The 26069-nt window shown below is 41.8% G+C and overlaps 1 protein-coding gene across 5 annotated transcripts in view; it reads left to right on the forward strand.

The window, feature by feature from the left end:
* LOC142148299 (nuclear receptor ROR-beta-like) overlaps nt 1-26069 on the forward strand; it is a 140039-nt gene that overhangs the window by 99116 nt on the left and 14854 nt on the right. For all 5 annotated transcript variants that reach the window (XM_075204774.1, XM_075204775.1, XM_075204778.1 and 2 more), the window contains one exon: nt 8598-8710. In XM_075204774.1, the coding sequence (XP_075060875.1) occupies nt 8598-8710 (113 nt within the window). The remainder of the gene's footprint in view (nt 1-8597; nt 8711-26069) is intronic.

The following is a 26069-nucleotide window of genomic DNA, read 5'->3' on the forward strand; positions in this document are numbered from 1 at the left end:
TAGGTTAATCATTTCTGGGAAATGAGGGGAGAGAGACAATTTGATCTATTGTGTGATTATAAGAGAGTTAGAGCAGTAGCTATCACAAATTTGTGTGTCATCCATGCCTTATGTGTCAGTGCAATTCTATTTCTTTGCATTTAATGAGTGAAAGGCTTATCTTCACTGAATAAAGTTAAATAAATCAACTAGTTTGGGTTCAAATAGAGCAGTAAAATGTTTGTTATATGGTGCATTTCCATATCTAGCCACTTTGATAACATATACGACTTTGGATAATGTAATGGGGTCCTCCAAAGCCTCCCTCTATGCTTAGCATACAGGCACTGTAGGAAAGACACTGTAACATAGGAACATAGACTTTGATGACAGATAAGAACTGCTTGGCCCATATAGTCTGTTGATTTTTTAACCTACGGTAACTTGAAACAATATTTGATCATTTATTATTTGTAAGGGTATCCTTATGTCTACCCCAAGCATGTTTAAATTGCTGTAGTCGCCTCTACCACATCTGATGGGAGGCTATTCCGCTTAGGGCCTAGCCTCCCTGCCGGTTATAGTTCAGTGTTCCTGTGCCTAGCCTGCTCCTGTGCTATGTTGGTAAAAACACTGGATATGATTGCCTGTGTATGACCTATTGCCTGTCCCTGGATTCTGAGCCTTTGCCTGTGACCCTGACCTATTGCCTGTCTCCTGATTCTGAACCATTGCCTGTGACCTTGACATATTGCCTGTACCCAGACTGTGAACCATTGCCTGTGATCCTGATCCATTGCTTATCCTTGGATTCGTAACCGTTGCCTGTGACTCGACCGTGCTGATACCTGACTTCTCCGGTGCTCCGCCCAGTCTGCAGATCGCTGGCCTGCCTCTGTTCCGTGTGTCATCATCCGTACCTGTGCGCAGTCGTGTGAGTATAAACTTATACTACTTTGAATTTAAGACCTGGGGCTTCTGAGTACCTGTGAGCATAACCAGTCTCTACGGGAAAGGCGGCTGCTAAAGGTAAAGGCCTCTTCTACCTGTTCTGTAAGTTTATGCCGCATTTGTTGTCGTAACATTATAACCGGCCAGTGAAAACTGGGAAACTATTCCCATGGATGAAAGCGGAACAAATCTTTCTCCAGCTCAAGACTTGGTGGACCAAATCCAAACGCTATCTCAGATGGTTCAAGGCTTGTCACATAGATTGTCCGCGCAAGAGGAATCTGCCAGGGCCTCACAAGCCCAGCAAGCTTCCTTGTACTGTTGAACCTACATCGGAACTTCAAAGAGTTGGCATCATTATATCTCTCTTGCAGGGTGATCCTCAATCCTGGGCATTCAGCCTTGTTCCCACAAGTCCTCCACTCCAATCTGTTGATGCGTTCTTTCATGCCCTAGGACTCCTTTATGATGATCCTGACAGAGTCGCCTCGGCTGAATCACACCTCAGGGCCCTGAAACAGAGTCGCCACACAGCTGAGGAATACTGTGCGGAGTTCAGGCGCTGGTCCACAGACAGCGAGTGGAATGACCCGGCACTCCGTAGCCAATTCTGTTTGGGTCTTTCAGAACAAATAAAAGATTCCCTGGTACAATATCCAGTACCAGCTACACTGGAGAATCTCATGCAACTGGTCATCAAGATTGACCGCAGGTTTAAAGAAAGGAGGGCTGAGAGGGACACCTGTATTTCCTCAAGTTATTTTCTTGTTCCTCCTGCTGTACATTATGAAGCCGCCGAGCCCATGCAACTGGGTGTGTATCGTCTCACTTCTGAAGAAAAAACTCGGAGAAGTACCTTATGCCTTTGTCTGTATTGTGGCAACAGGGGCCATCTTCTTTGAGCTTGTCCAAACAAGTCAGACAAATCAGACACATAGGGAAAAGAGCAAGCCTAGAGAACGTGGAAGACTTCCGTCTAGGCTTACAAATAATATCTTCCAAAAATGTACTCCTGGTTCCTGCGGTTATCTCTTTTGGTGCACAATCTGCTCCTATCTCTGCCTTCCTGGTCAGCGGCGCCGCTGGAAACTTTCTGGATCTGGACGTTGCCCATTCCTTGGGAATACCTGTCATTGAGGTGGAATCGCCGATCACTGTCAGTGGCCTGGATGGAGGTCCCCTACCAGGTGGAAAAGTGTGTTCCCAGACACCACTATTACAACTCACCGTGGGGGGCGCTACACTCCGAAGCCTTGTCCTTTTATTTTATTAGGTGCTCTTCCGTTCTGGTAATCTTGGGACATCCTTGGCTACAGCTCCATAATCCGGTCATTGATTGGAGCAAGGGAGACATCATTCAATGGAGTCCGTCTTGTTCTTCATCCTGCTTATCTGTGCCTGTTTGTCTGCTCCAGGTCTCTTTGGATCAGCTGCCTATACCCTACCATGAGTTTCAAGATGTTTTCTCTAAACAGGCAGCTGACACTTTGCTTCCTCATCGTGACTACGATTGTGCAATTGACCTAGTTACTGACTCTAAACTCCCTAAGGGGAGATTGTATTCTCTCTCGAAGACGCAGGCCATGGAGGAGTACATTAAGGAAAATCTCAAGAAAGTCTTCATTAGGCCTTCTACATCTCCAATAGGAGCCGGATTTTTCTTCGTCTCCAAAAAAGATGGGACTCTACGACCCTGCATAGACTACCGCGGGTTGAATAAAATCACCATAAAAAAATCTACCCACTTCCACTCATATCAGTCCCCTTCGATCAGCTCAGAAGTGCTTCAGTATTTACCAAGATCGACTTACGTGGTGCATATAACCTTATTCGTGTCAGACATGGGGACGAATGGAAGACCGCATTCAACACTCATTCAGGTCACTATGAGTATTTGGTCATGCCTTTTGGTTTATGCAATACACCCGCTGTCTTTCAGGACCTAATTAACAATGTCCTCAGTGAATTCCTAGGCCGCTTTGTTGTGGTATACCTGGATGACATCTTGATCTTTTCTTCGTCTTTGGATCAGCACCGCCTTCATTTGAAACAGGTCTTACTTAAACTCCGGCAGCATCAACTATTCGCTAAACTAGATAAATGTGAATTTGAGGTCCGAAAGTCTCTTTTCTCGGGTACATTATCTCTCCAGATGGGTTCTTAATGGACCCTAGCAAAGTTCAAGCCATCTTAGAATGGGTACGTCCAACTAATCTCAAGGCCATCCAGAGATTTCTAGATTTCGCAAATTATTACCGCAGATTCATTCAATCATTCTCTGACCTAGTCACTCCTATTACCGCCTTAACCCGAAAAGGGGCTGATGCCACCAATTGGACCTCCAATGCCATACTCTCTTTTGAAGCCCTAAAGTCACCATTTGCCTCTGCTCCAGTCTTGAGACACCCCAATCCTGAATTACCTTTCGCCATTGAAGTAGATGCATCCGATGTAGGTGCAGGTGCTGTTCTGTCCCAGAAGGATCCTCGAGACCACAAGTTACACCCATGTGCCTACTTTTCACGAAAATTCTCTTCTGCTGAGATTAATTACGACGTGTGCAATTAGCTATCAAATGGGCATTTGAGGAATGGCGAAACTGGCTAGAAACTGGCTCCACGTTATCTCCGGATCACAAGAATCTTCTCTTTATTGAATCGGCTAGACGCTTAAATTCCAGGCAAGCACGTTGGGCATTGTTTTTTACCTGCTTTAACTTCAGTATCTCTTACAGACCAGGCTCCAAGAATACTAAAGGACGCTCTCTCCCGAAGTTTCATCTCTTCTCACGCCCTGCCTACTATTTCGCTTCCAATCACTCCTCCAGCTTCTATTCATGCAGGGTTGACCCAGGATCTAGGGGCATCTATCAGCCAGTTCTAGAGAATTGCTCATCCCGAGACTACGTCAGGCAAGTCGTTTGTACCAGTTCTCCTCAGAAAGGCCGTCTTATCCGAACCCCATAAAAATAAGAGTGCTGGTCATCCAGGCATCTTTAATACCACCGAAATTCTCTCACGTTCTGTTTGGTGGCCTACCCTATCTTCTGATGTCAGAGATTTCGTCCTATCATTTAAGGATTGTGCCAGGAACAAGTCTGCTAGAGGTTCTCCGTCGGGTCAACTCATGCCCTTGTCCGCTCCAACTAAACCGTGGTCCCATCTCTCAATGGACTTCATTGTGGATCTACCCAGCTCGTCTGGTCACAGTACAAATTAGGTGGTGGTTGACCGGTTCAGCAAAATGGCCCACTTTATTCCTCTGGCAGGGTTACCCAGTGCTAAGACCCTGGCATCATTGTTCATCCACCATGTCATATCAATATCAGTCTTTCATCTGCCTATCATCCACTGTCAAACGGTCAGTCTGAAAGAGTCAATCAGTCTCTGGAACAATTCCTTCGATAAAACATTTCTAAATTTCATAGCAACTGGTCTTCATTGCTCCCGTGGGCTGAATTTGCGTACAACAATTCCTGTCATTTTTCCACCCGCATATCTCCATTCTTTTGTAATTTTCGTTTTCATCCCAGGGCCAATTCCCTCTTTGCAATTAATTCTTCTGACTCCTCTGGTATACACCCAACTGTCTCTCGTCTTAGAAGTATTTGGAAGAAGGTCCATTCCGCCCTGCTTCAGGCCTCTGCTCGAGCAAATTTTTTTTCAGATTGTCACCGCAGGAGCTGTTCTCTTAAAGTAGGAGACAAAGTATGGCTGTCCACCCGCAATATTAGGATCAAACAACCCTGCAAGAAATTGAGACCTAGGTTCATCGGACCCTTCTCTATTAAGAAAGTCAAACCAGTTGCCTTCAGGCTCAAGCTTCCATCTTTGTTAAGAATCCCTAATACATTCCACTGTTTCCTCCTGAAACCTGTTGTCTCGTCATCCAGATTTCAAACTTATAAACCATCGAAACTCCGACCAGTCATGGTGCATGGGTCTCCTGAATTCGCTGAATTCGCTGTAGAGAAGATTCTCGACTCAAAAAAAGTCCAGGGGCAAACCCATTTCCTGGTGCATTGGAAGGGCTACGGCCCAGAAGAAAGCTCTTGGATTCCTCAGAGATGCCTACATGCTGACAAACTGCTCAGGAAATTCTTTAAAAAATTCCCTGGAAAACCTGGTTGTCGGGGTTCCTTGACCCCTCCTCAAGTGGGGGGGTACTGTTATGAGCCGCAGCAGTGTCTCAGGCCTCCGCGACTCTCTGTGCCAACAGGACGCTTCCTGTTTCTTCCCCGGCCGTTGCAACAGGCAACAGTCGGGATGCATTGTCTGTGAGCGCCGCGTCCCAGCATTAGGGCTAGCCGGGGATGTGCGCAAATAGTGCTAATCATTTATTATTATTCAGCTCCTGGGCTGATTGTTTTGCTACTCCCCTCTGTGGCCATTGGTCTGTGTTGGTATTTAAGACAGGGAGGCAGGGAGGGCCTGCCATATTGCCTGTACCCGGACTGTGAACCATTGCCTGTGATCCTGATCCATTGCTTATCCTTTGATTCAGAACCGTTGCCTGTGACCCGGACCGTGCTGATACCTGACTTCTCAGGTTCTCCGCCCAGTCTGCAGATCGCTGGCCTGCCTCTGTTCAGTGTGTCATCATCCATAGCTGTGCGCAGCCGTGTGAGTATAAACTTATACTCCTTTGAGTTTAAGACCTGGGGGCATCTGAGTACCTGTGAGCATAACCAGTCTCTACGGGAAAGGCGGCTGCTAAAGGTGAAGGCTTCTTCTACCTGTTCTATAAGTTTATACCGCATTGGTTGTCGTAACAATGTCCTCATGTTCTAATACCTCTCTTCCTTTGAAGAATGTTTCCCTCCTATACCTTGTTAAAAACCCTTGATATATTTGAAAGTTTCTATCATGTCCCCCCCTTCCTTTCTCTGCTCCAAAATAAACATATTCATTTTAGTCTTTCCAGGTAAGTTTTGTGCTGTTTGCAAAGCACCATTTTAATTGCCCTTCTTTGTAAAGTCTCTAATGTAGATTGGGAAATCCCAAACCCAGTCCTCAGGGACCACTAACAGAGCAGGTTTTGCATGTCACAAGTGAAATAAGTAGTACAATATTTTAAACTGTGTCAGTCAGTAATGAATACACCTGTGCTCCAGCAAAGAGATATGGAAAACATGCACTGTTAGGGGTCCCTGAGGACTGGGTTTGGGAAACATTGCTCTAATGTATTTATATACTTCTGGAGATATGGCCTTCAGAATTGAACACAGTATGAGGCAGTGCAGTGGCATTATTACTTCTTTCTTTCTGCTACCAATTTCTCTCCCTAGGCAACCAAGCATCAGACTTGCCTTTCTCATTGCTTTTTTTTACATTGCTTTCCTGCCTTTAAGTCATCTGAAATAGTGACTCCTAGATCACTTTCCTACTCAGTAGTTTCCATCATAGTGCCATTACTACTATATTTAGACTTTGGTTTTTTTTTTATTTAAGTGCATGATTTTGCATTTTTTTGCATTAAACTGTAGTTGCCACTTACGTGACCATTCCTCTAGTCTACCTAGATCATCAATCATTTGTTTTACTCCTCCTGGTATGTCTACCCTGTTGCATATTTTTGTGTCGTCTGCAAAAAGGCATACTTTTCCTTCAATACCATTTGAAATGTCACCAATAAATATATTAAAAAGCAATGATCCAAGTACAGATCCTTGAGGGAAGAGCAAAGAAGTGGTAAAACTTTTCCATTTGTTTATGTGGAGTGCTTGGTGGAATCACTTGTGTCCTTTGTATGGATAATATGGAGTGTGGTAAAGGACTTCAGGATCCATTGGTGGTTGATGAAATCAGGAGCAGAATCTTGAAAAGAGATAATGTTAATATTGATTTTAATAATATATAATTAGCCAATGGTTAGTTAACTTAATGATTATTTCTCCCTTGTGCAATTCACATTAACATAATTAATTCCTTTTTACGGAAATGTCCCCTCTCCCCATTATCTCATTACAATAATCTTGCTCAGCAAAATGAAATCTTGTTTCTGCACTGTTCCGAAAACTAGGCAAATTAGTGCTTCTGCCTGTACTTTGTCAGGAACACCTTTACTAATCCCTTCTGCCTGCACAACATGTTGCTCCTCCACAAATGCAGCCATCAGCTATGTGCTCCAGCAAAAATCTAGGTTCATTTACACAAGTTGAGGTGCACAGTGAGTCCAAAACTTAATTTGCGCTGCGTAACTTCAGTTTTGCAAAGAATCTCTTTCCCACCACAAGTGGTCTGTGGGATTGTTGCTAGGAAAAATGATAGAAACTGTCATAACAATCAGTGTAGAGAGCACCTCTGGCACATAAGCCTGTGAGTTTCATTGGCTGCCACAGTAAGCTATTTAAAGTCCATTGTACAAGCATCAAACAGCACTGCTACCAATTTAAGTGCTTAAACACGGCATGACTCTACAGAAAATCCAGCTTGTAACCAAAAACAAAATCCATAAACAAAAACTGATTATGCAAATTTTACAAAGGAACAAGGGAAGGGGTACAGAGGATGGCTTGGGGACAGAATAAAGCAAAGTGGGGAAGGGGAATTCCTTATGGATAAGGTCTAAGAGGGAAACAAGATCGTAAACAAATACTGGATTAGAGATTAAGCTGAGGTTGTCCATGAAAAGAGGACCAAGAAGCCCAAACCTTGTGAAATGATGCAAGGAGTTGTAGCACACTGATGCGAAAGTGTAGCACACTTTGCACAGGTCTGCATTTTTAATAGTCGGCAGTGATTAGGGTTTACATTCCATAGCAGCCACCAGACATTTGGGTCTGCCTTGTCACCAGGTAGTGGAGTTACCTTGTATAGTGACCACCTATAAGCTTTGTATTATATAGTGATCACCAGAATGTGTTCTGCATTGTACATTAGACTCCAGAATTGGGTTTGAATTGTACAGTGCTCTATAGACTGCACTCTACTGGTCAAAATTGGTCAACTTTTTCATTAAAAAAAAAAATAATTACACAGTTGTGTAATAAAAGTAATTTGCACATTCCTGTAAACCAGAATCCTTTTGTCTTACCGATTTATGAAAGCATATTTAGGACTTAGTGTGTTCTTATATCAGGAGCCTGATTGGTAAAATTAGAAATGTTTTGTTTAAGGGAATCTATTGAAAATATTTAGCATATGCATATTTAATTATATATGCATCAAGTAAAAACTTACTTAAAAGATGTGGAAACGGCAGTTTTTCGCATCTTTTATGTAAGTTTGCTATGTATTAACTGCCTAACGGAGGAGATTTCTATGAAATCTCCTCCGTTTAGGCTGACACCGTGCAGCATCACAAACCCCATAGATTACTATGGGGACTTTGATGTTCTGCAATGCATGAAACTTTGATAAGCTTCGCATTGCACGGACAGGTAACGCCAGATGGCATTACCTGTCATTTCCTATGGAATTCTGCTGAAGCCTCTCTGGCTTCGCAGAATCCGGTACCATGGAAGTGCTGTGTGCAGGTAAAAAAGACCGCAGGAGAGGGGTAACTTCGCCGGGAGTCCCAGAGTAGGCCCGGCATGGTGCATCTTAGTGGTACCTAAATATGAATCACTGCGATGTGCAGCAATGCATATTTAGCTGTACCGCATCTTAGTAATGCATAGACCCCTTAGTGACCTGTAATTTATTATTTATTTTTGTGTCTTTCAGATCGTCTGTGGCTAACAGAATCCAACAAAGTTCAAAAGCTCCAAGACAGAATATATCTGGCCTTGCGGAAGGAGCTTCTAAAGAGACACTCCAGTGATGATCTTTTAACAAAGGTACATTTGTATCCACCTGATAACTTAATACAGATTCTAACACCGCACTAAGAAAAGTCATGTGTTCTTTTTGTTGTGGTGTGTGTAAACACACAGCTAATAAACAACTTTATTTTAAGGTGGTAACATGAATAATAAAAATTACTAATATCCATATTTAAGTGAGCAGTGTGGTAGCTGGGTAGCTACCATTTTAACAGTTAAAAATTCCATTATCCAATAGTATTTTCAATTTTCCTTTTCAGATACTTCACTAGTTTAGTATTATAATAGGAGATATGATTACTCTCCATTTTTAATACATATCATTAAAGTGTAATGAATACTTGCCAACTCTCCCGGAATGTCCGGGAGACTCACGCATTTTGCGAGAGTCTCACGGACTCCCGGGAGAGTGTGGCAATCTCCCAGATCTGCCCACTTCACTAGGAAGTGCCCACTTCCCTAGCTGTCAAATGACATGTTTGCGTTATGTCATCACGGGTCCAAAAAAAGCACCTCCCCCTCAGGCTCCCGGATACCAACATTTCAGAGTTGGTAAGTATGGTAATGCATATTTTAATTATTATAGAAATTACATTGTCATTGAGTGCCTGATATATACACATTTTCTTTTCTTTTTATATGATAACTAAGTGTCACCCTGAGCATTATGTTCTATTCATTTGCTTCTCTTCATGAATGTTTATTCAAAAAAAAACAACATGACTCCTATCTAAGATAGCATGCAAAGCAATATTCTGAAAGCTACAATAAATGTATATGAAAGCAGAGTGTTCCTATTTTACTAGAATACCATCAATTAAATAAATCTTTGTGACATTTTTTTAAACATGAGCATGATCTAGACATAAACAGAAGGACTCCATATAGTGTAGCATATAAATAGATACCAAAAATAGGTTACAGCAGGTTACAGCACATAAAATTTTATTAAATATGAATTATGTTTACCTTTTTATTCCTTTTCCTAAATAAATACTTCATGACATTTAAAATAAAGACAGGTTAAAAAATGCCCATCCGATGGTGTATAAGGTAGCTTCTCCTCTTCCCCTGTTTCTCTAAATATATAAACATAATATGCATGGGTGGGAAACTGGGATGCCATGAAGTACTTAAGGAAAAGGAGTTAATGGTAAGCATAATTAACAGTTTCCTCTTCAGTCCTCCATGGCAGCCATTAAAAAGAGATGTACACAAGCAATACAGTAAAGAGTGCTACAAAAGATAGATCAACCACATATGATGCAAAGTCCTGAATTTATTTAGTGGCGGAGTGGAGCACATGTGTCCCAAACTTGGAATTAGTGAAGGAAAAGATACCCAAATGATAATGGCTAGCAAAGGTATGAATAGATGTCCATCCAGCTGCTTTGCAAAGCTCTATTGCTGGAGCCTGAGCCTTTCTTGTCTAATATGTTGCTACTGACTATGTTGAATGGGCTCTCAGGATCTCTGGTATCTTATGCCCATTCATCTTGTATGCCTGTACAATTACTTCTATGATTCTATGATTTTGGATACCTATTTTTTTCTAAAATCCCTGTTTTTTTTTTTGCTAAAATTACATTTATTTTACTCTTTTTTTACTACATTATTATTAACCTCAATAACACTAATTTCAAGTCATTTCAAGTCATTTGCTGTCAATTTTGACCACCTCACAGGTCACAATATTATTTTCATACACATTCGAACAAATACTGCAGTGACCTGGCTGGATGCTAAGCGACAGAGCAATGACTCAAACACACGGCAGTTCCTAGCACATCTAGGACACATTGGCACACAGCAATGGCAGAAAAGAAAAGTGGTGCAAGCTGGAATTGTCCTTGGATCATGAAACCAGTTATGGTTCATTTGATCTCTCCACCCATTTCTTGGATAACTGGTAATTCTACAGCTAATACATGGCAACGAGCGCTGACCCCCCCCGGGGATGCGTGCTTTTATCAGACCCAGACCAATCCAGTGTGCCAGACAACGCACTAAAAAGAGCCATTGTAATTCCCAGCAAAAAGCAAGTTCATCACTGAGCTTTGAATTAGCCCCAATTCCCATTATAATATAGTTGGGAACCTTTGACGTAAAGTGCAGATTACAAACACTTGATGAAACAGCAGCAAAGTGAAAGGTAATACATATACACGTCTTTTTAGACATCCATGCTTACATTACTTCTGCAAGCAACGTTGTTCTTTGGTAATAAAACTATTGTCTTTATACCGTTCAAAAAAATTAAAAATAGTCCTCCACCATTCTTTGGATGTTGATAGTTGATAGTAGGATCAGGTGGAGTTACAGCAGAGGTGTCACTAATTCTGGTCAATTCTTTTACAGTAGACAAGACCAGGGGGTAAATGTATCAAGCTGAGAGTTTTCCGGTGGGTTTGAAAAACCAATCAGATTCTAGCTGTCATTTATTTAGTACATTCTACAAAATGATAGCTAGAATCTGATGGGTTGCTATAGGCAACATCTTCACTTTTCAAACCCGTCGGAAAACTCTCAGCTTGATACATTTATTCCCAGATGTCAAAATGTTGTACTGAGTCATCTGCATCATCAATGGGTGTCTAAGATTTTTGCTAAGCACACAACAGTATATAGCACATGTAGGTAACAGTAGCACACAGCGGTGGCTGAAATTTAAAGTGGTACAAGATGGAATTGTCCTTGGGCACTCCCACCCACCCTTATGTTGGATCTTAAAAAGGACATGCAAACTTTAACAAACCAAGCACTTCAGCCAGAAAAGTACCACTCGTGGCTGAAGTGCTTGGTTTGTTTGGGCTCCCACAAAACAAGGTAAAAATAGGCTTAAGGCACCTAAGGTAACAGTGCTGTTAATGAACTCTACTGTGGTAAGATGTTCTCATCATCCTTAGCCTAATCCTCACCCTCATCAGTTAGTACATCATCCTCACATATTATTAATTCATCACCGCTGGAATCCACCAATACAGAAGTCTCAGTATTTTGATGTAATTGGCGGGAAAGGCCTTTCTCGTGGAACTTGAAGTTCATTTTTAGCTAAATCATCTTTTCCACATTTTGAGGAAGTAGCCTCCTACGCCGATCGCTGACAAGGTTCCCGGCTGTGCTGAAAACTCTTTCTGAGTACACACTGGAGGATAGGCAGTGCAAAGTGAGTTCTTTTTTTTCCTCCCAGTATGTAACGGAACTGTCTGATGTGTCTTATTTCTATGCGGTCGTGAAAATAATCCTCCACCATCTTTTGGATGTTGATAGTAGGATCAGGTGGAGTAACGGCAGAGCTGTCAATTCTTTTAGACCAGACCAGATGTCATCTGCATCATCCCTGGGTCTCTTGGGAAAGCTAAGTTTTTTCCTACCAGCAGTTGAGTGAGAAACTGAAGGAGGAGACGCCTTACTGTCACGTAACACTTGAGTTGTCATCTTGCTCACCAGGAGCTCCTTGCATCTCTTCAGATTTGGGTCAGTTGGAAACAAAGAGAAGACATAGCTCTTAAACCGAGGATTAAGCACAGTCGCCAAAATGTAGTGATCCGATTTCAAGATTTTCATAACTCTTGGATCCTGCCGAAGCAAATAAAGTACTTGTTCTACAAGTCCAACATACTTAGCGTAATTGCTTTGTTTCATCTCCTCCTTCAGTTTCTCAAGCTGCTTTTCCAAAAGTCTAATTAAGAGAATCACTTGACTCAAGCTAGCAGTGTCTGAACTCACTTCACAGGTGACTATTTCAAATGGTTTCACAACTTGCACAAAACGAAAAGTATTCTCCACTGCGCTTGACTAAAATACATCTCCCCTTCTTTCCCAATGTCATGGCTTGTGGAGTAAGCGTGGATGGCTTTTCGCTGCTTCTCCATCCGCAGAAGCATATACAAGGTGGAATTCCATCACCACCTCTTGATTCAGTTGCTGGCAGGGCAAATTTAATTGCTTTTGTACCTGCTGCAATCTCCATCATGCTGTTCCCGAATGTCGGAAATGTCCAGATATTTTACGGGCCACAGACGGCATCTCCTGCACATCTCTGTCATTTTTTAAAAAGCTCTGCACCACCAAGTTTTTATTTTGTGAGCAAAACAGGGAATGTGAGGGAATTCACCCAGCTATAATGCTCTCACAATATTGGTTGCATTATCAGAAATGACATATCCTAAGGAGAGTCCAAGCGGGATAAGCCATGTTGCAATGACATCCCTTAGTTTTTGTAACAGATTGTCAGCTGTATGCCTCTTGGTGAAGCCGGTGATGCACAGAGTAGCCTGCCTCTGACAAATGTGACGAACTTGGGTACATGCTGCTGCTGTTCCTGCTGGTGAAGGCGAATCACCAACCCAGTGGGCTGTCACAGTTATATAATCTGTGGTTAAGTGTACAGTGGGTAGAATGGCATTTGTAGCCCAATAATAACATTTTTACGAACCTTCTGGTAGAGGTGAGGAATAGCTTTTCTATTGAAATAGTGTTGTGATGGAATTTGGTAACGTGGACACAAGACCTCAAGTAACTGTCTAGAACCAGCTGCATTGATAGTGGATATTGGACGCAGATCTAATACCAGCATAGTTGCCATGGCGTCTGTGATCCGCTTTGCAACTGGGTGACAGCTTTTATACTTGCTTCCTCTTGCAAAGGATTGTTTAACAGTCAATTGTTGTAAACTACTTGTAGTTTGCTTCTGGGATGAAGATTCACCCCCAGCAGCAGCAGCAGTGGGTCTAACGCTCAAGAATTCTTCTGAGGAATCCAGCATAGTGGAGGAGTCATCTAGCCTTAGCAACTTGGATGCAGGACTAACTCCGATCGCTACTGAGGATATTGATGAGGACGGTGTTGTGGGGGTAGATTTCAGGCATCGGGATGTAGGTGAGAGAAGGGATCTAGATGATGGACTGCTTGTTGTTGTTTTTTTAGCATAAGTTTCTGATTTTCACAACAGCTTGCCATGAACTCACTTCAAATGACGTAACATGGATGAGGTTCCTAGATGGTTAAGGTCCCTACCTCTACTGACTGTAGCTTTACAAACGCTACAAATGGCTAGACAACTGTTGTCTGGATTTGGGTAAAAATAATTCCACACATAACATAGTAACATAGTTGATGAGGTTGAAAAAAGACACCAGTCCATCAAGTTCAACCTATTTTGGATCTTCTGCGATCCTGCACTTATATTTGAAATTGACCCAGAGTAAACAACCGCCAAGCTGTTTCAATTGTGAAAATCCCCCCAGACCCAATATTGCAGTCCTATGTTTACCCTATATCCAGTACTATCCTTCATTTTAATTAACGGTCATATCCCTGGATACACTTTTCCGCTAAAAATTTGTCTAACTCTTTCTTAAACATAGCTATTGAATCTGCCATCACAACCTTCCCTGGCAATGACTTCCATATCTTGACTGCCTTTACTGTAAAGAACCCTTTCCTTTGCTGGTTGGGAAATCTCCTCTCCTCTAACCTTAGGGGGTGATCGCGTGTCCTGTGTATAGTCCTTGGGGTAAAAAGTTCCCATGAAAGTTCTCTGTATTGACCTGTAATGTATTTGTACATAGTAATCATATCTCCTCTTAGATGCCTATTTTCTAAAGTAAACATGCCTACACTGGCTAACCTTTCCTCATAACTTAATGACTCCATGCCGTTTTCCAATTTTGTCGCCCTTCTCTGAACCCTTTCTAGTTCCAAATTATCGTTTTTATAGAGGGGTGCCCAGAACTGTACTGCAGTGGCAAAATTACACTGTCTTCCCTTGCATCTATGCCCATTTTTATGCATGCCAATACTTTATTTGCCCTTGCAGCTGCTGCTTGACATTGAGCACTATTGCTAAGTCTACTATCTACGAGCACTCCCAAATCCTTTTCCATTATAGATTCTCCTAAATTAATCCCATTTAATTTATAGATTGCGTTCATGTTTTTGATCCCTAAATGCATAATCTTACATTTATCTATGTTAAACCTCATATTCCATTTCCATTTGGCCGCCCAATCCTCCAGTTTATTTAAGTCCCTCTGTAGAGAAGCTACATCTTGCTCTGATTTTATTACCTTATCTTATTACATAAGAGGTGGATTTTTTGGTCTTATGTCCAGGGATGACAATGACCTTTTTCTTATCACGTGCAAGAACTGCTTCCACTGGTGCAGGACTTACACAAACAACATCATTCTCATCAACAGCCTCATTAGCGCTCTCGTCGGCTTCACAAATTTACCCTTCATCCTGTTGCAATTCCAAAGTTGCATCCTCAATTTTTGTATCACTGACTACACTTGGGCTGTGACTCTCCTCAGGAATTTGTGTCATTTCTGAATGAACATACATTTTCTTCTAATGCCTTACTGTTTTCTTCCAGCTCGGCTTTTACACCTAAAAGTATTCGGACACCACTTTTGGAGTCCGAATTACAAGGTCTTGCTTGGTCACGACTGACCTTACAAGAAGATGCCTCAGTCACAGTTGCAGAACTAGCACTCATAGAGAAAGGCGAAGGCCTCATTCTTTCCTTGCCATTGTGTGTGTGTAGAATAGCATGTTGCCATTTTTTTTTCTGCAGATAACTTTGCCTTGATTACAGGTCTTTTTTTCTTGACCAAGGTGAAAGTTTTTTTTTACATTTTGGTACATTGACATTTGATGATGAGTCTGTGTCTGAACAGGGGTGTATCAAGTCACCTGCAGACACTTTGTTCTGTGTGGTGTTTATCTGGACCCGCCAGCAACTTTATTTGTTGTGATGGGATGAGATTAGTTTGCACCTTTTTTACGATCGAGTCATGTTCTATCACCTGAACTGTTCTATAGTTGACAATGTACTCTGACCTCCTCACTACAAGGGTGTTGGCCAGATAGGACCATAGCATGGCTTCTTGTTTCCTCAATTCCGCCACCAGAGTAACTAGCACCTTGGTAAAAGTTACTGGAGATGTCGCTAGACCGAAGGGCAGTCAGGTGAACTGAAAGTGCTGACCCAGGACCTGATGAATTTTAATGCCCAAAAGGACTGTTTGGATGTAGTAGACATATTTTGCCTGTGGTACTGCCTCCCTGACTCATAACTTCTCACCTCTTTGTATTGCTGCCTTCTGAGGAAGAGTTCTTTGGCCTTCTATCTTGTGCAGGAGGTTAGATTTGCTTCCAGACTTCTGTATGACAGAGTCCAATTTGTTTTCAAAAAGCATTCGATATTGGCTAGACTGTTCTTTGATTGAGTGCTGCCCAACATCCAAAACAGAGAGCTCTCCTAGCCACCGATGCTGATGCCATTGCCCTTGCTGAAAAAGCAAAAGTTCCTAAAGATGCTTCTCGCAGATTTTATTTGCCTTTCTGCTTAAAACTGATGCCATAGCCACACCAGATTATACAATGGTTCCAGATGACATATGAAGCATTTTAAAACAATTGTCCATCTTGCTATGCAGGGGATTTCTTATGGAACTCCCATCTTCAAGTTAGACTGAAACTTTTCCACCTGTGCCCTTATGTGACCGGATGGGCTTTCTTTGCTACCTGGTCTGTGGGTGGAAAATGATGTTACACACTTTATCTGAGTTGCTTTCTCACCATCAGTAACTGACTTTTACTGACCACTCCTACTTGTGTCACCTGCCACCAGACACTAGCCAACATGTAAATGCCAACTGCGCAATAGTTGTATTAGGATTCAGCTGCTGCCACCAGGCTCCTTCGCCAGCACCTGAAACTGCTTTCATCTGGGTAGCTGGTATAGCTGCTACAGTGCCTCCTTGCTGTGGGTTGGCAGGTATCTACTGACTGCTTACTTTGGATCAGAACTGCTGGGTAGCAGACAGAGCATTGACACAGAGTCGCTGGGTTCAACACAGGGCAGCTGGGGAGCAGATTAGATCTTATTTGTTGGTCATAGGATACAGCTGACACTACTGTCAGGCAGAATCTTCAAACAGAGATGTTTAATGCTCAACAGTCCTGAAGGTACTAGTGATATTCCAGAAGTACAGATGGTATATATAGTTGAAATACAAAATATAGCTCTTTATATAGTGTTTCTAACACACATTTTGTCTGAGGTTAATCCAGCCCACTACCCATATCTGGCACCACAACATCTGAGATATTATATTCAATGTTCAGCATCAGGATGCTATATATTTTCTAAACTTGGATTAAACGCAATTTAAATTTAAAACAATTTACATAAATCTGTGACATCCCAACCTACTTGCTGTAGTGTCTTAAAAAGAAAGGGGAACTAACTGAATAACACAAGATACACAGAATAAAAAGTTAATGATCCCTCCTGTGCATTCAGGTTAAAAAATATGTGTGGGTCATTTTAAGATGAAAAGACTTACTAAGCATGGGATTTGCTTTAGAAAAGTTACAAATCAGATTTCTTTCAACCTACTACCCCAGAAATCAATACAGTTTTAATAATAAAAAATATGTACATTAGCACATTGTGCCACTAATTAAAATAAATTTATACAATAAGTTATTTCTAAGGGATCCAGTCACCCGTTATGAAAAAGTTTTTATTTTTCACCACCTGATGTACAGGGAAAAATCTACCCTTTCTGTTGCGCACTTGAAAAGGATATTTATGAGCCTCTGTCGCAGTTGGTTCCTTATCCATGTTCATAGAGTTGTATATATGCTTAAGCAAAATTTACAAATTGTGTAAAATAATCATTCTATATGTCCCATTAGTAGAGGAATCTTCTAAATTCCCTGTAGAATCACATTATAATTGAGATTATTCTCCTCTAAATCCATGCTTGTTTGAGAGCTTGCTCCCTTTAATCCTTGTATAGCACACAGATCTTCATTAGTAAGATATTATTCTCTCATCCAGGCTATAAGCTCCTACACTGCTCAGGGGGCTGAGTTTTTCCCTTAGATTGAGGATTGCATGTTATATAGTCATGGTCAAAAATTTTGAGAATGACACAAGTATTGGTTTTCACAAAGTTTGCTGCTTCAGTGTTTTTAGACCTTTTTGTCAGAAGTTGCTATGGTATACTGAAGTAAAATTATAAGTATTTCATAAGTGTCAAAGGCTTTTATTGACAATTACATCAAGTTAATTCAAAGAATCAATATTTGCAGTGTTGACCCTTCTTTTTAAAGACCTCTGCAATTTGCCTCGACATGCTGTCAATCAACTTCTGGGCCACATACTGACTAATGGCCGCCTATTCTTGCCTAATCAATGCTTGGAGTTTGTCAGAATTTGTTGGTTTTTGTTTGTCCATCCGCCTCTTGAGGAATGACCACAAGTTCTCAATGGGATTAAGGTCTGGGGAATCTCCTGGACATGGACCAAAAATGTTGATGTTTTGATCCCCGAGCCACTTAGTTATCACTTTTGCCTTATGACAAGGTGCTCCATCATGCTGGAAAAGGCATTGTTCATCACCAAACTGTTGTTGGATGGTTGGGAGAAGTTGCTCTTGGAGGATATTTTGACACCATTTTTTATTCATGGCTGTGTTCTTAGGCAAAATTGTGAGTGAGCCCACTCCTTTGGCTGAGAAGCAACCCAATACATGAATGGTGCTTTACTGTTGACATGACACAGGACTGATGGTAGCGCTCACCTTCCTTTTCCGAACAAGCATTTTTTCAGATGCCCTAAACAATCTGAAAGAGGATTCATCAGGGAAAATGATTTTACCCCAGTTTTCAGCAGTCCAATCCCTGTGCCTTTTGCAGAATATCAGTCTGTCCCTGATGTTTTTCCTGGAGAGAAGTGGCTTCTTTGCTGGCCTTCTTGACACCAGGCTATCCTTAAAAAGACTTTGCCTCACTGTGCGTGAAGATGCACTCACATCTGCCTGCTTCCATTCCTGATGAAGCTCTGCACTGGTGGTGCCCTGATCCCACAGCTGAATCAACTTTAAGAGACGGTCCTGTCGCTTGCTTTACGTTCTTGTGCGTCCTGAAGCCTTGTTCACAACTATTGAACCTCTTTCCTTAAAGTTTTTGATGATCCAATAAATGGTTAATTTAGGTTCAATCTTACTTGCAGCAATATCCTTCCCTGTGAAGTACTTTTTGTGCAAAGCAATGATGACTGCACGTGTTTCCTTGCAGACAACCAAGGTTAACAGAGGAATAACTAGGAATTCAAGCACCACCCTCCTTTTAAAGCTTCCAGTTTGTTAGTCTAGCTCAATCAGCATGACAGAGTGATCTCCAGCCCTGTCCTCGTCAACACACTCACCTGTGTTAACGAGAGAATCACTGACCTGATGTCAGCTGGTCCTTTTGTGGCAGGGCTGAAATGCTGCAGTGGAAATGTCATGGCAAGGAGAGACTTTGAAATGAATTGCAATTGATCTGATCACTCTTCATCACATTATGGAGTATATGCAAATTGCCATCATAAAAACTGAGGCAGCAGACTTTGTGAAAAATGATATTTGTGTCATTCTCAAAACTTTTGCCCATGACTGTACAAGATGAGGCTGTTTGGGGGTTTGACTCCAGTTGTTACACATCAAACAACTGTGGCAAAAGAAAGGCTGCCATAGTCTGGTCTCTATCTTGGTGCCCTCTGAACTGGGATGCGATGCACGTGTATGCTTAAACCGCTGCAGTCCGGAAATCAGCTGCAATTTTGAATTTTCTATACTTGATCTAATCCTGGAGGTAGCAGACCGGTGTTCCCTGGGTAGTAAGCCCAGTCCATGTCTTACACCATCGCTAAGACAGAAAAACAATAAAACAGTACCTGACCTATCTATTACTAGAGAAGGGAAAAAACAAAGAGAAAAAAGAGGAGCTGCCTTATATACCATTCGGTGGGCATTTTACAACCAATGTCTATATTAACTGGAAAGTGATTTTACCCATTGTAATGGGTGCCATGAAGTATTGAAGAGGAAAATATATTTATATATGGATGTCCTGATATCAGGAAACTCAAAACAGCATACTAGTTGGGATTCTGTACTCTTCATAAATTAAAAACAACTTTCCTCTGGAGACTATGAAACTTCCACTTTATCTGTGAGAACTGTTTTTCATTTGGTAAGAATAAACACATGAATTTTTCCCCATACAGCATAAACAAATTGAGTGTGGTAAAGACAACACTGATGTATGATTACAAAGAGAAATTATTTTTGTGTTTGGCAAAGATTAAGGAGCTCATTGACAAAGCGCACGGAATGTGCACTGCACTCTTTGTTTTGCACAATTGCACCTCAATGACCAACACATTCCTCACCTCCCCCCATCACAAGTAGCTTCCACAAACTAAAAGTGTGCATGGATGTGTGGACAATCAGAAAGTCCTTAGAAGGTACATCACATTAATTTCACATCAAAGTCCAATATGTTTAGTACCACCTCTTTCCAATAAATAAACGTTTCTCTTTTTGCCCTAAAATACTGCCAAGTTTAGTCTTTTTTATAGAATGCAAAAAACATGAGTGAGGGAACATTGGTACTGTCTTTATTAAAATTGGCACTTTTATGTATGTAAAGATTTATATTTCATAACTTTGCGTGGCCCAACTAGCACTCTCCTCTCACAATAGCTCAATCAGAACTTCATTGAAATAGTTTAGAATTCCATCGATTGTTAATAGTCCTGTGTTCTTGAAAGTCCCAATGCAAACAGCTCAGAGTTGCAAGAAATTGTGGGGGGGACAACTCAAGTCACTACTTTGTCCAGCCCTCAATCAAAGTGGTGACCCAAAGTTTCAAAAGGAATGCATTGGTAGGGGAGAGTGAGAAAACAGAGACTGGGTATTGAGATGGCCTCAGAGAAAGGAGGATTATATACACAAGTGAGAGTTAACAATAATGCGGATAATTTGTAATATGAAGTCGGGTGACTGAGAGACATAAACACAGGATACTGAATGTACAGATTAAGAGGTGGAAACCTACCCATAGCACTGTTACTGTTGCACCATGCTTTATCCATGTTCAGATATTACTTGCCACTTAGTGTATTGATTACTGTTATCCTTGACATGAAAAGTAAAAATTAAACTTTGTTTGTTTACTTTTACAAGATTTTGGCATTAGCCATGTGCTGGTATCCACTTCTATGTCATTAAGATGTAATGGGGGTGGGTGGGGGGTTGTGGGCCAATACTAAAACTTGAAAATGGTCCCATTTCTGGGCATCATCCCTCCCCCCCCCCCCCAAATCCTCAAGCAGCTCTAGCACTGGTCTAGTTTCCACTATAACAGGGTGACCACAAGCATGGTTTGTCTTGAGTGAGTGGATTTTCTTTTTGTGAGGATTTTCCAGATTGCTTTTTATTTCTCATTTGAACAATGACAGATGATCAAGCTAAAATATAGATGAAAATAAGATTGTGTTTGTCTTTTGGACTATGACACATATTGAAAGAAGAAAATAAGATTTATTTCATATAAACAAAATGGTGAATAAGGGTGTCATTCACTCAAACTTTATTTGAAAGTAATGTATGTGTATTCTTAATATAATGGTCAGGGGTCTTAGGGACACCTGACTACTACAGCCCATGTGGGAAGAGTCCCAGCACTTTTTAGCGCACTATTGGAGGGGTAACACACTGTTTTTTACACCCTCTTGCCCCCATCATAGGCGCCTGACCTCTGCTTACCAGCCTGGGGCTAATTTTCATATAGTAAGATGCTTTAGGTCTCTTTGTTAAAGTGGAAACCAGCTCAAGCAGTCTAGTGCTGGGGCTGATATTGAACCTGGGAAAGAGCATGTTGCTTTTTTTTTTGTTTGTTTTATCTCATTCCTGATTTCTACCAGCCTTGAATTGGTACAGTATTGAAAACCTTTTGCAAAGGGGAATCGCCCCTGAAGGTGAACCCGCACAGACCCATTTTCTCAATAATAATACAAAAATATGAATCTGTATTTTTTTATTTTAATTATTAGAATGAACAAAAAATTTGAGATTCATCTTCATTTTTATGCAAAACTGCAAAAAATAGTGAAATAGGTAGAGAGAAAATACAGGCATTTCTGGATACGCAGATACATCGATATAACATATGATTGCCAATGACTAACATATCTATTGCCTCAGATATATTGAAGGAACAAGCTTGATAATTTTCAGATTTAGTAGCTAGGCCACTGAGTCATTTTTGTGCCACAGTGCTCCGAAAGTTTTTCATCATTATAAATCTTAAGAAAAAAATGTTTAGAAAATGACAGAATGGACCACGTATGCCACCATCTGTTGTTGCTGGGAACCGGGTGGACTTACTTTGCCACCATCCCCTTTTGTTATTCCGAGTACGCCCAGGGCCGGACTGGGACTAAAAATCAGCCCTGGCATTTATAGTCCACAGGCCCACCTTAGTTCCAGCAGGAAAGAAACCGAGGTGGGCCTGCGCGGCAGCACCGAAAAAGGCGTGACCACATTGTGTTGTGGGTGTGGCCACATGGGGCAATGATACATTAAAATAAAACATTACATTTATCACGCTATCCCCCGAGGCACATTATGACACCCCCAGCCCACTGTACTTATCTATGCTTCTGGTGCTGCAGACATCCATCAGGGTGGGAACTTCCTGTAGAGTGAGCAGGGAAGCTCTTAGTCTCATAAGATTACCAAATCTTGTGAGACCTAGAGCTCCTCGGCTTGCTCTGCAGGCTGTGTCCTATCCAGAGACTTGGAGCAGCAATCCGCTACCTCCTTCTAACCAGAGCTGGATTAACACTTGGGGAGCCTAGGGTGTTTAAGACAGGGAGCCCCTATTATGTAACATGGCTATCATTTTAGACAAATGTTAGACAAATACACTGGTAATACTGTGTGCAATACTGTTAGTTGCACACAGCTCTGCCTTCACAAGCAGTACAGTGTGAAGTGGGACATACCTCCCAACTGTCCTTGTAGTCGGATCAAATTTCACTAAACGAGACAGGCACCAAAATGCGGGACTTCCCCACCAGATTGAGGACAGTTGGCAGACTGTCCTGCTCTCTCCTACCTGTCTTGTTACTTTCACCACCTATGGCTCCTGGTGTCTCTAGTTCAGTTGCTGCTTGTCTGGATACTGGAATGTTGGAGGCCCTATTTGGAAAAAAATGGGTACATGTAATTTAGAAAACTCCAACCAGCCCTGGTGTTTAATCAATACAACCCATGTTTTATAATTAGGCCTCCATCCAGTCCCAACATTAAAATACTAGTATTTACATTTAATATAAATAGCTGCTGCTGCTGATAAATAAACATATTTCCCTCCCTCCGAACAATCCCAGCCATAAATGAAATAGGTATATTTATTAAACGTAAATGCTATTTCATTTATGGCTGGGATTGTTTGGAGGGATGGAAATAGGTTTATTTATTAAACATAAATGCTATTTCCCGGATCCATCACTGCCATTAAATTCATATTTTTTTCCCAAACAGCCCCACTTTAATTTAATGCTGGGGTGGTTTGGGGACTATTAATTGAAAGGTCCAATCACCCTATCTTAAATTGCTAGCCGCTAATATAAAATTAACCCACATCACCCCACAAATAAAATAGCACAAATTAAATAATTAGCCCCCACCTAAACTCCACCATTAAATTAATAGCCTGCCTCCCACATTATATTAACATTCTTCTCCTTCCCTCATGCCTGAGTACATGCCCCCAATTGATATTATGCCACACAGTAGTGCCCCAAAATCATATTTTACCACACAGTAGTGCCCTAAATCATATTTTACCACACAGTAGTGCCCCAAAATCATATTTTACCACACAGTAGTGCCCTAAATCATATTTTACAACACAGTAGTGCCCTAAATCATATTTTACCACACAGTAGTGCCCCAAAATCATATTTAGCCACACAGTAGTGCCCCAAAATCATATTTAGCCACACAGTAGTGCCCCAAAATCATATTTTACCACACGGTACTGCCCCACAATCATATTTTACCACACGGTACTGCCCCACAATCATATTTTACCACACGGTAGTGCCCCAAAATCATATTTTACCACACGGTAGTGCCCCAAAATCATATTTTACCACACAGTAGTGCCCCAAAATCATATTTTACCACACGGTAGTGCCCCAAAATCATATTTTACCACACGGTAGTGCCCCAAAATCATATTTTACCACACAGTAGTGCCTTCAGTTGATATTATGCCCCAGTAGTGCCTTCAGTTGATATTATGCCCCAATAGTGCCCCCAGTTGATATTATGCCCCAATAGTGCCCCCAGTTGATAATATGCTACACAGTAGTGGGCAATATTATTCCCCCCCCCCCGTTTCCTGTGTGGCAATCTTTCTCTTCTCCCCCGTTTTCTGTCTGTCTGGCACCTGTTCTCTCCCCCCCCCCCCCCCCATTTTCTGTCTGTCTGGCACCTTTTCTCTCTACCCCCCCATTTTTTGTACATCCCTTCTTAGCGTCTTGTCTGTCTGCTTCTCTCCACTTTTCGTCTGCTGCCTTCCAGGACCTGTACTGGTCAAATGTGCCGCGCGTGGCACATGTGTCCAGGAAGTGCCAGTGCACACACCGTGCAGTGCACTGACAGATCTGACCAGCCCATCTGACCATCGGCCCTTCTGGCATTTGCCAGAAGTGCCAGATGGCCAGTCCGGCCCTGAGTACGCCCCTCCTGTCGCAGTAAGTGGAGCCTGCTGCCACCACTGCACTCCTTTATGGCATCCAGAACCACGTTCCTTCTGGGTAACTGTTGCTGCTAGTGTACTCCCATGCTGGTACACTTGGGCTGGTACCCCTGACAGCTTACTATGGATCAGGGTGCTGTAGATAGATCCCCCCTGGCCTATCAATGGAGCCAGAGCTTCTGGGTAGCAGGCAGAGCGGTGGTACTAGGAGCTGGGTCCAAACTTCAGAATAGCTGGAGGACGGATTAGATTTAGGGTCTAATCTGTAGGTCACAGGATTACAGCAATATTGAAGAAGTTGTCAAGCAGGGTCTTGAAGCAGAGAGTGATGTTTATTTCGCTCAAGTGTCCTGACAAGGACAGTTCCACTGATTAAAGGTATCAGTGGTCAGGTCAGATGAAACATCACAATGATACATTTCAGTGCACAAGGGGTCTCTTTTTATACAGTTTTAGACACAGGCTATTTTTAGAATCAGGATGCAATTTGTTTACTCAAACATGGATTTACATGCAATGCAAAGCTAACAATATTTAACGCTTATCTGTGATATCCTAAAAACTTACTGTGATTTCCTGCTTCTTATTTTGGACACAGAGGACATCTGACATCAAGTCTAATTACCACTTCCTATCCCTTCAGGAGTATTGGACGATCACATCAAAAGGTCTAATTAACATGAGATTAGTATGGGTGCCTTCTTACAACAATTGCAGAATACACATTTCCTCCAAAGAAAATAATTCCCCAAGAAAAGTTGCAAAACCCAATTAAGGCCTGTTTTTTTTGTTAGTAAAATTTTTATTGATTTCTATAAGTTTTTCAAAAGGGGTACAGAAGAAAAAAAAGGGGAAGGGTACATAAAGGGGGATGGAACACAACGCTCCTGAAAGCATACAGAATCAAAACCAATTCTATCTGACTATTCGCCGTATATAGTAGTCTTGGCTAATATACTACATACAAACAAACAAAAGCTCATTCACCAGCATCGTTGGTGGGCGAGGGTAGGGAATGTGACGGGGCTCCCTCCCCATCGGTAACATAGTTGTGCCAGGCTCTCCACTTAATCAGCGGGGACGATGTTGATGTAGAGTATGGAACACCTAGGGTTTCCATTTCAAAATTGAAGTTGATTTTAGAGATCACTTTGGCCAGGGGTGGGGGGAGAGGTTGCTTCCACGTCTGAGCAATAGCTGCTCTGGTTGCTTTCAATACCTGACCTGTCACATATCTATCCCAATGTGGGAGATTAGGGGGATAGTGTTGTAATAGAGCCAATTCTGGTGTGGGGAGGATCGAATGACCAAGGACTGAGCTTATAAATTGAAAAACCTTGTTCCATAGAGGACATATCGTTGAGCATGTCCAGAATATATGAAAAATGTCACCCCATTCAGAACAATTGCGCCAACATAGTGGGGATATGGAAGGCCAGATTTTATGAAGTTTGTCTAGGGTGGCATACATTCTGTTCAATAGTTTTACCAACATCTCTGTGTGGTTAAGGCACTTAGACATTTTAAAGGAGTTGGTAAAAATATGTTCCCAGTCTTCCTCTGACAATTCTAACTGGAGGTCTGCTTCAATTGGATCTGAGGTTTAGACTTAGATGAAGTATTGAGGCTCAGTAAGGTATTATACCAGAGGGTAATGCTGGCTCTACTACTACCTTTGGTTAACGGGAAGTAATACCTGGCATGGGGAGGTCCTATCCCCAGTTTTCTCAACGGCGGGGAAGATAATAGATGC

Source organism: Mixophyes fleayi, chromosome 1, assembly GCF_038048845.1.
Source record: "Mixophyes fleayi isolate aMixFle1 chromosome 1, aMixFle1.hap1, whole genome shotgun sequence".
NCBI classification, from domain to species: Eukaryota; Metazoa; Chordata; class Amphibia; order Anura; family Limnodynastidae; genus Mixophyes; species Mixophyes fleayi.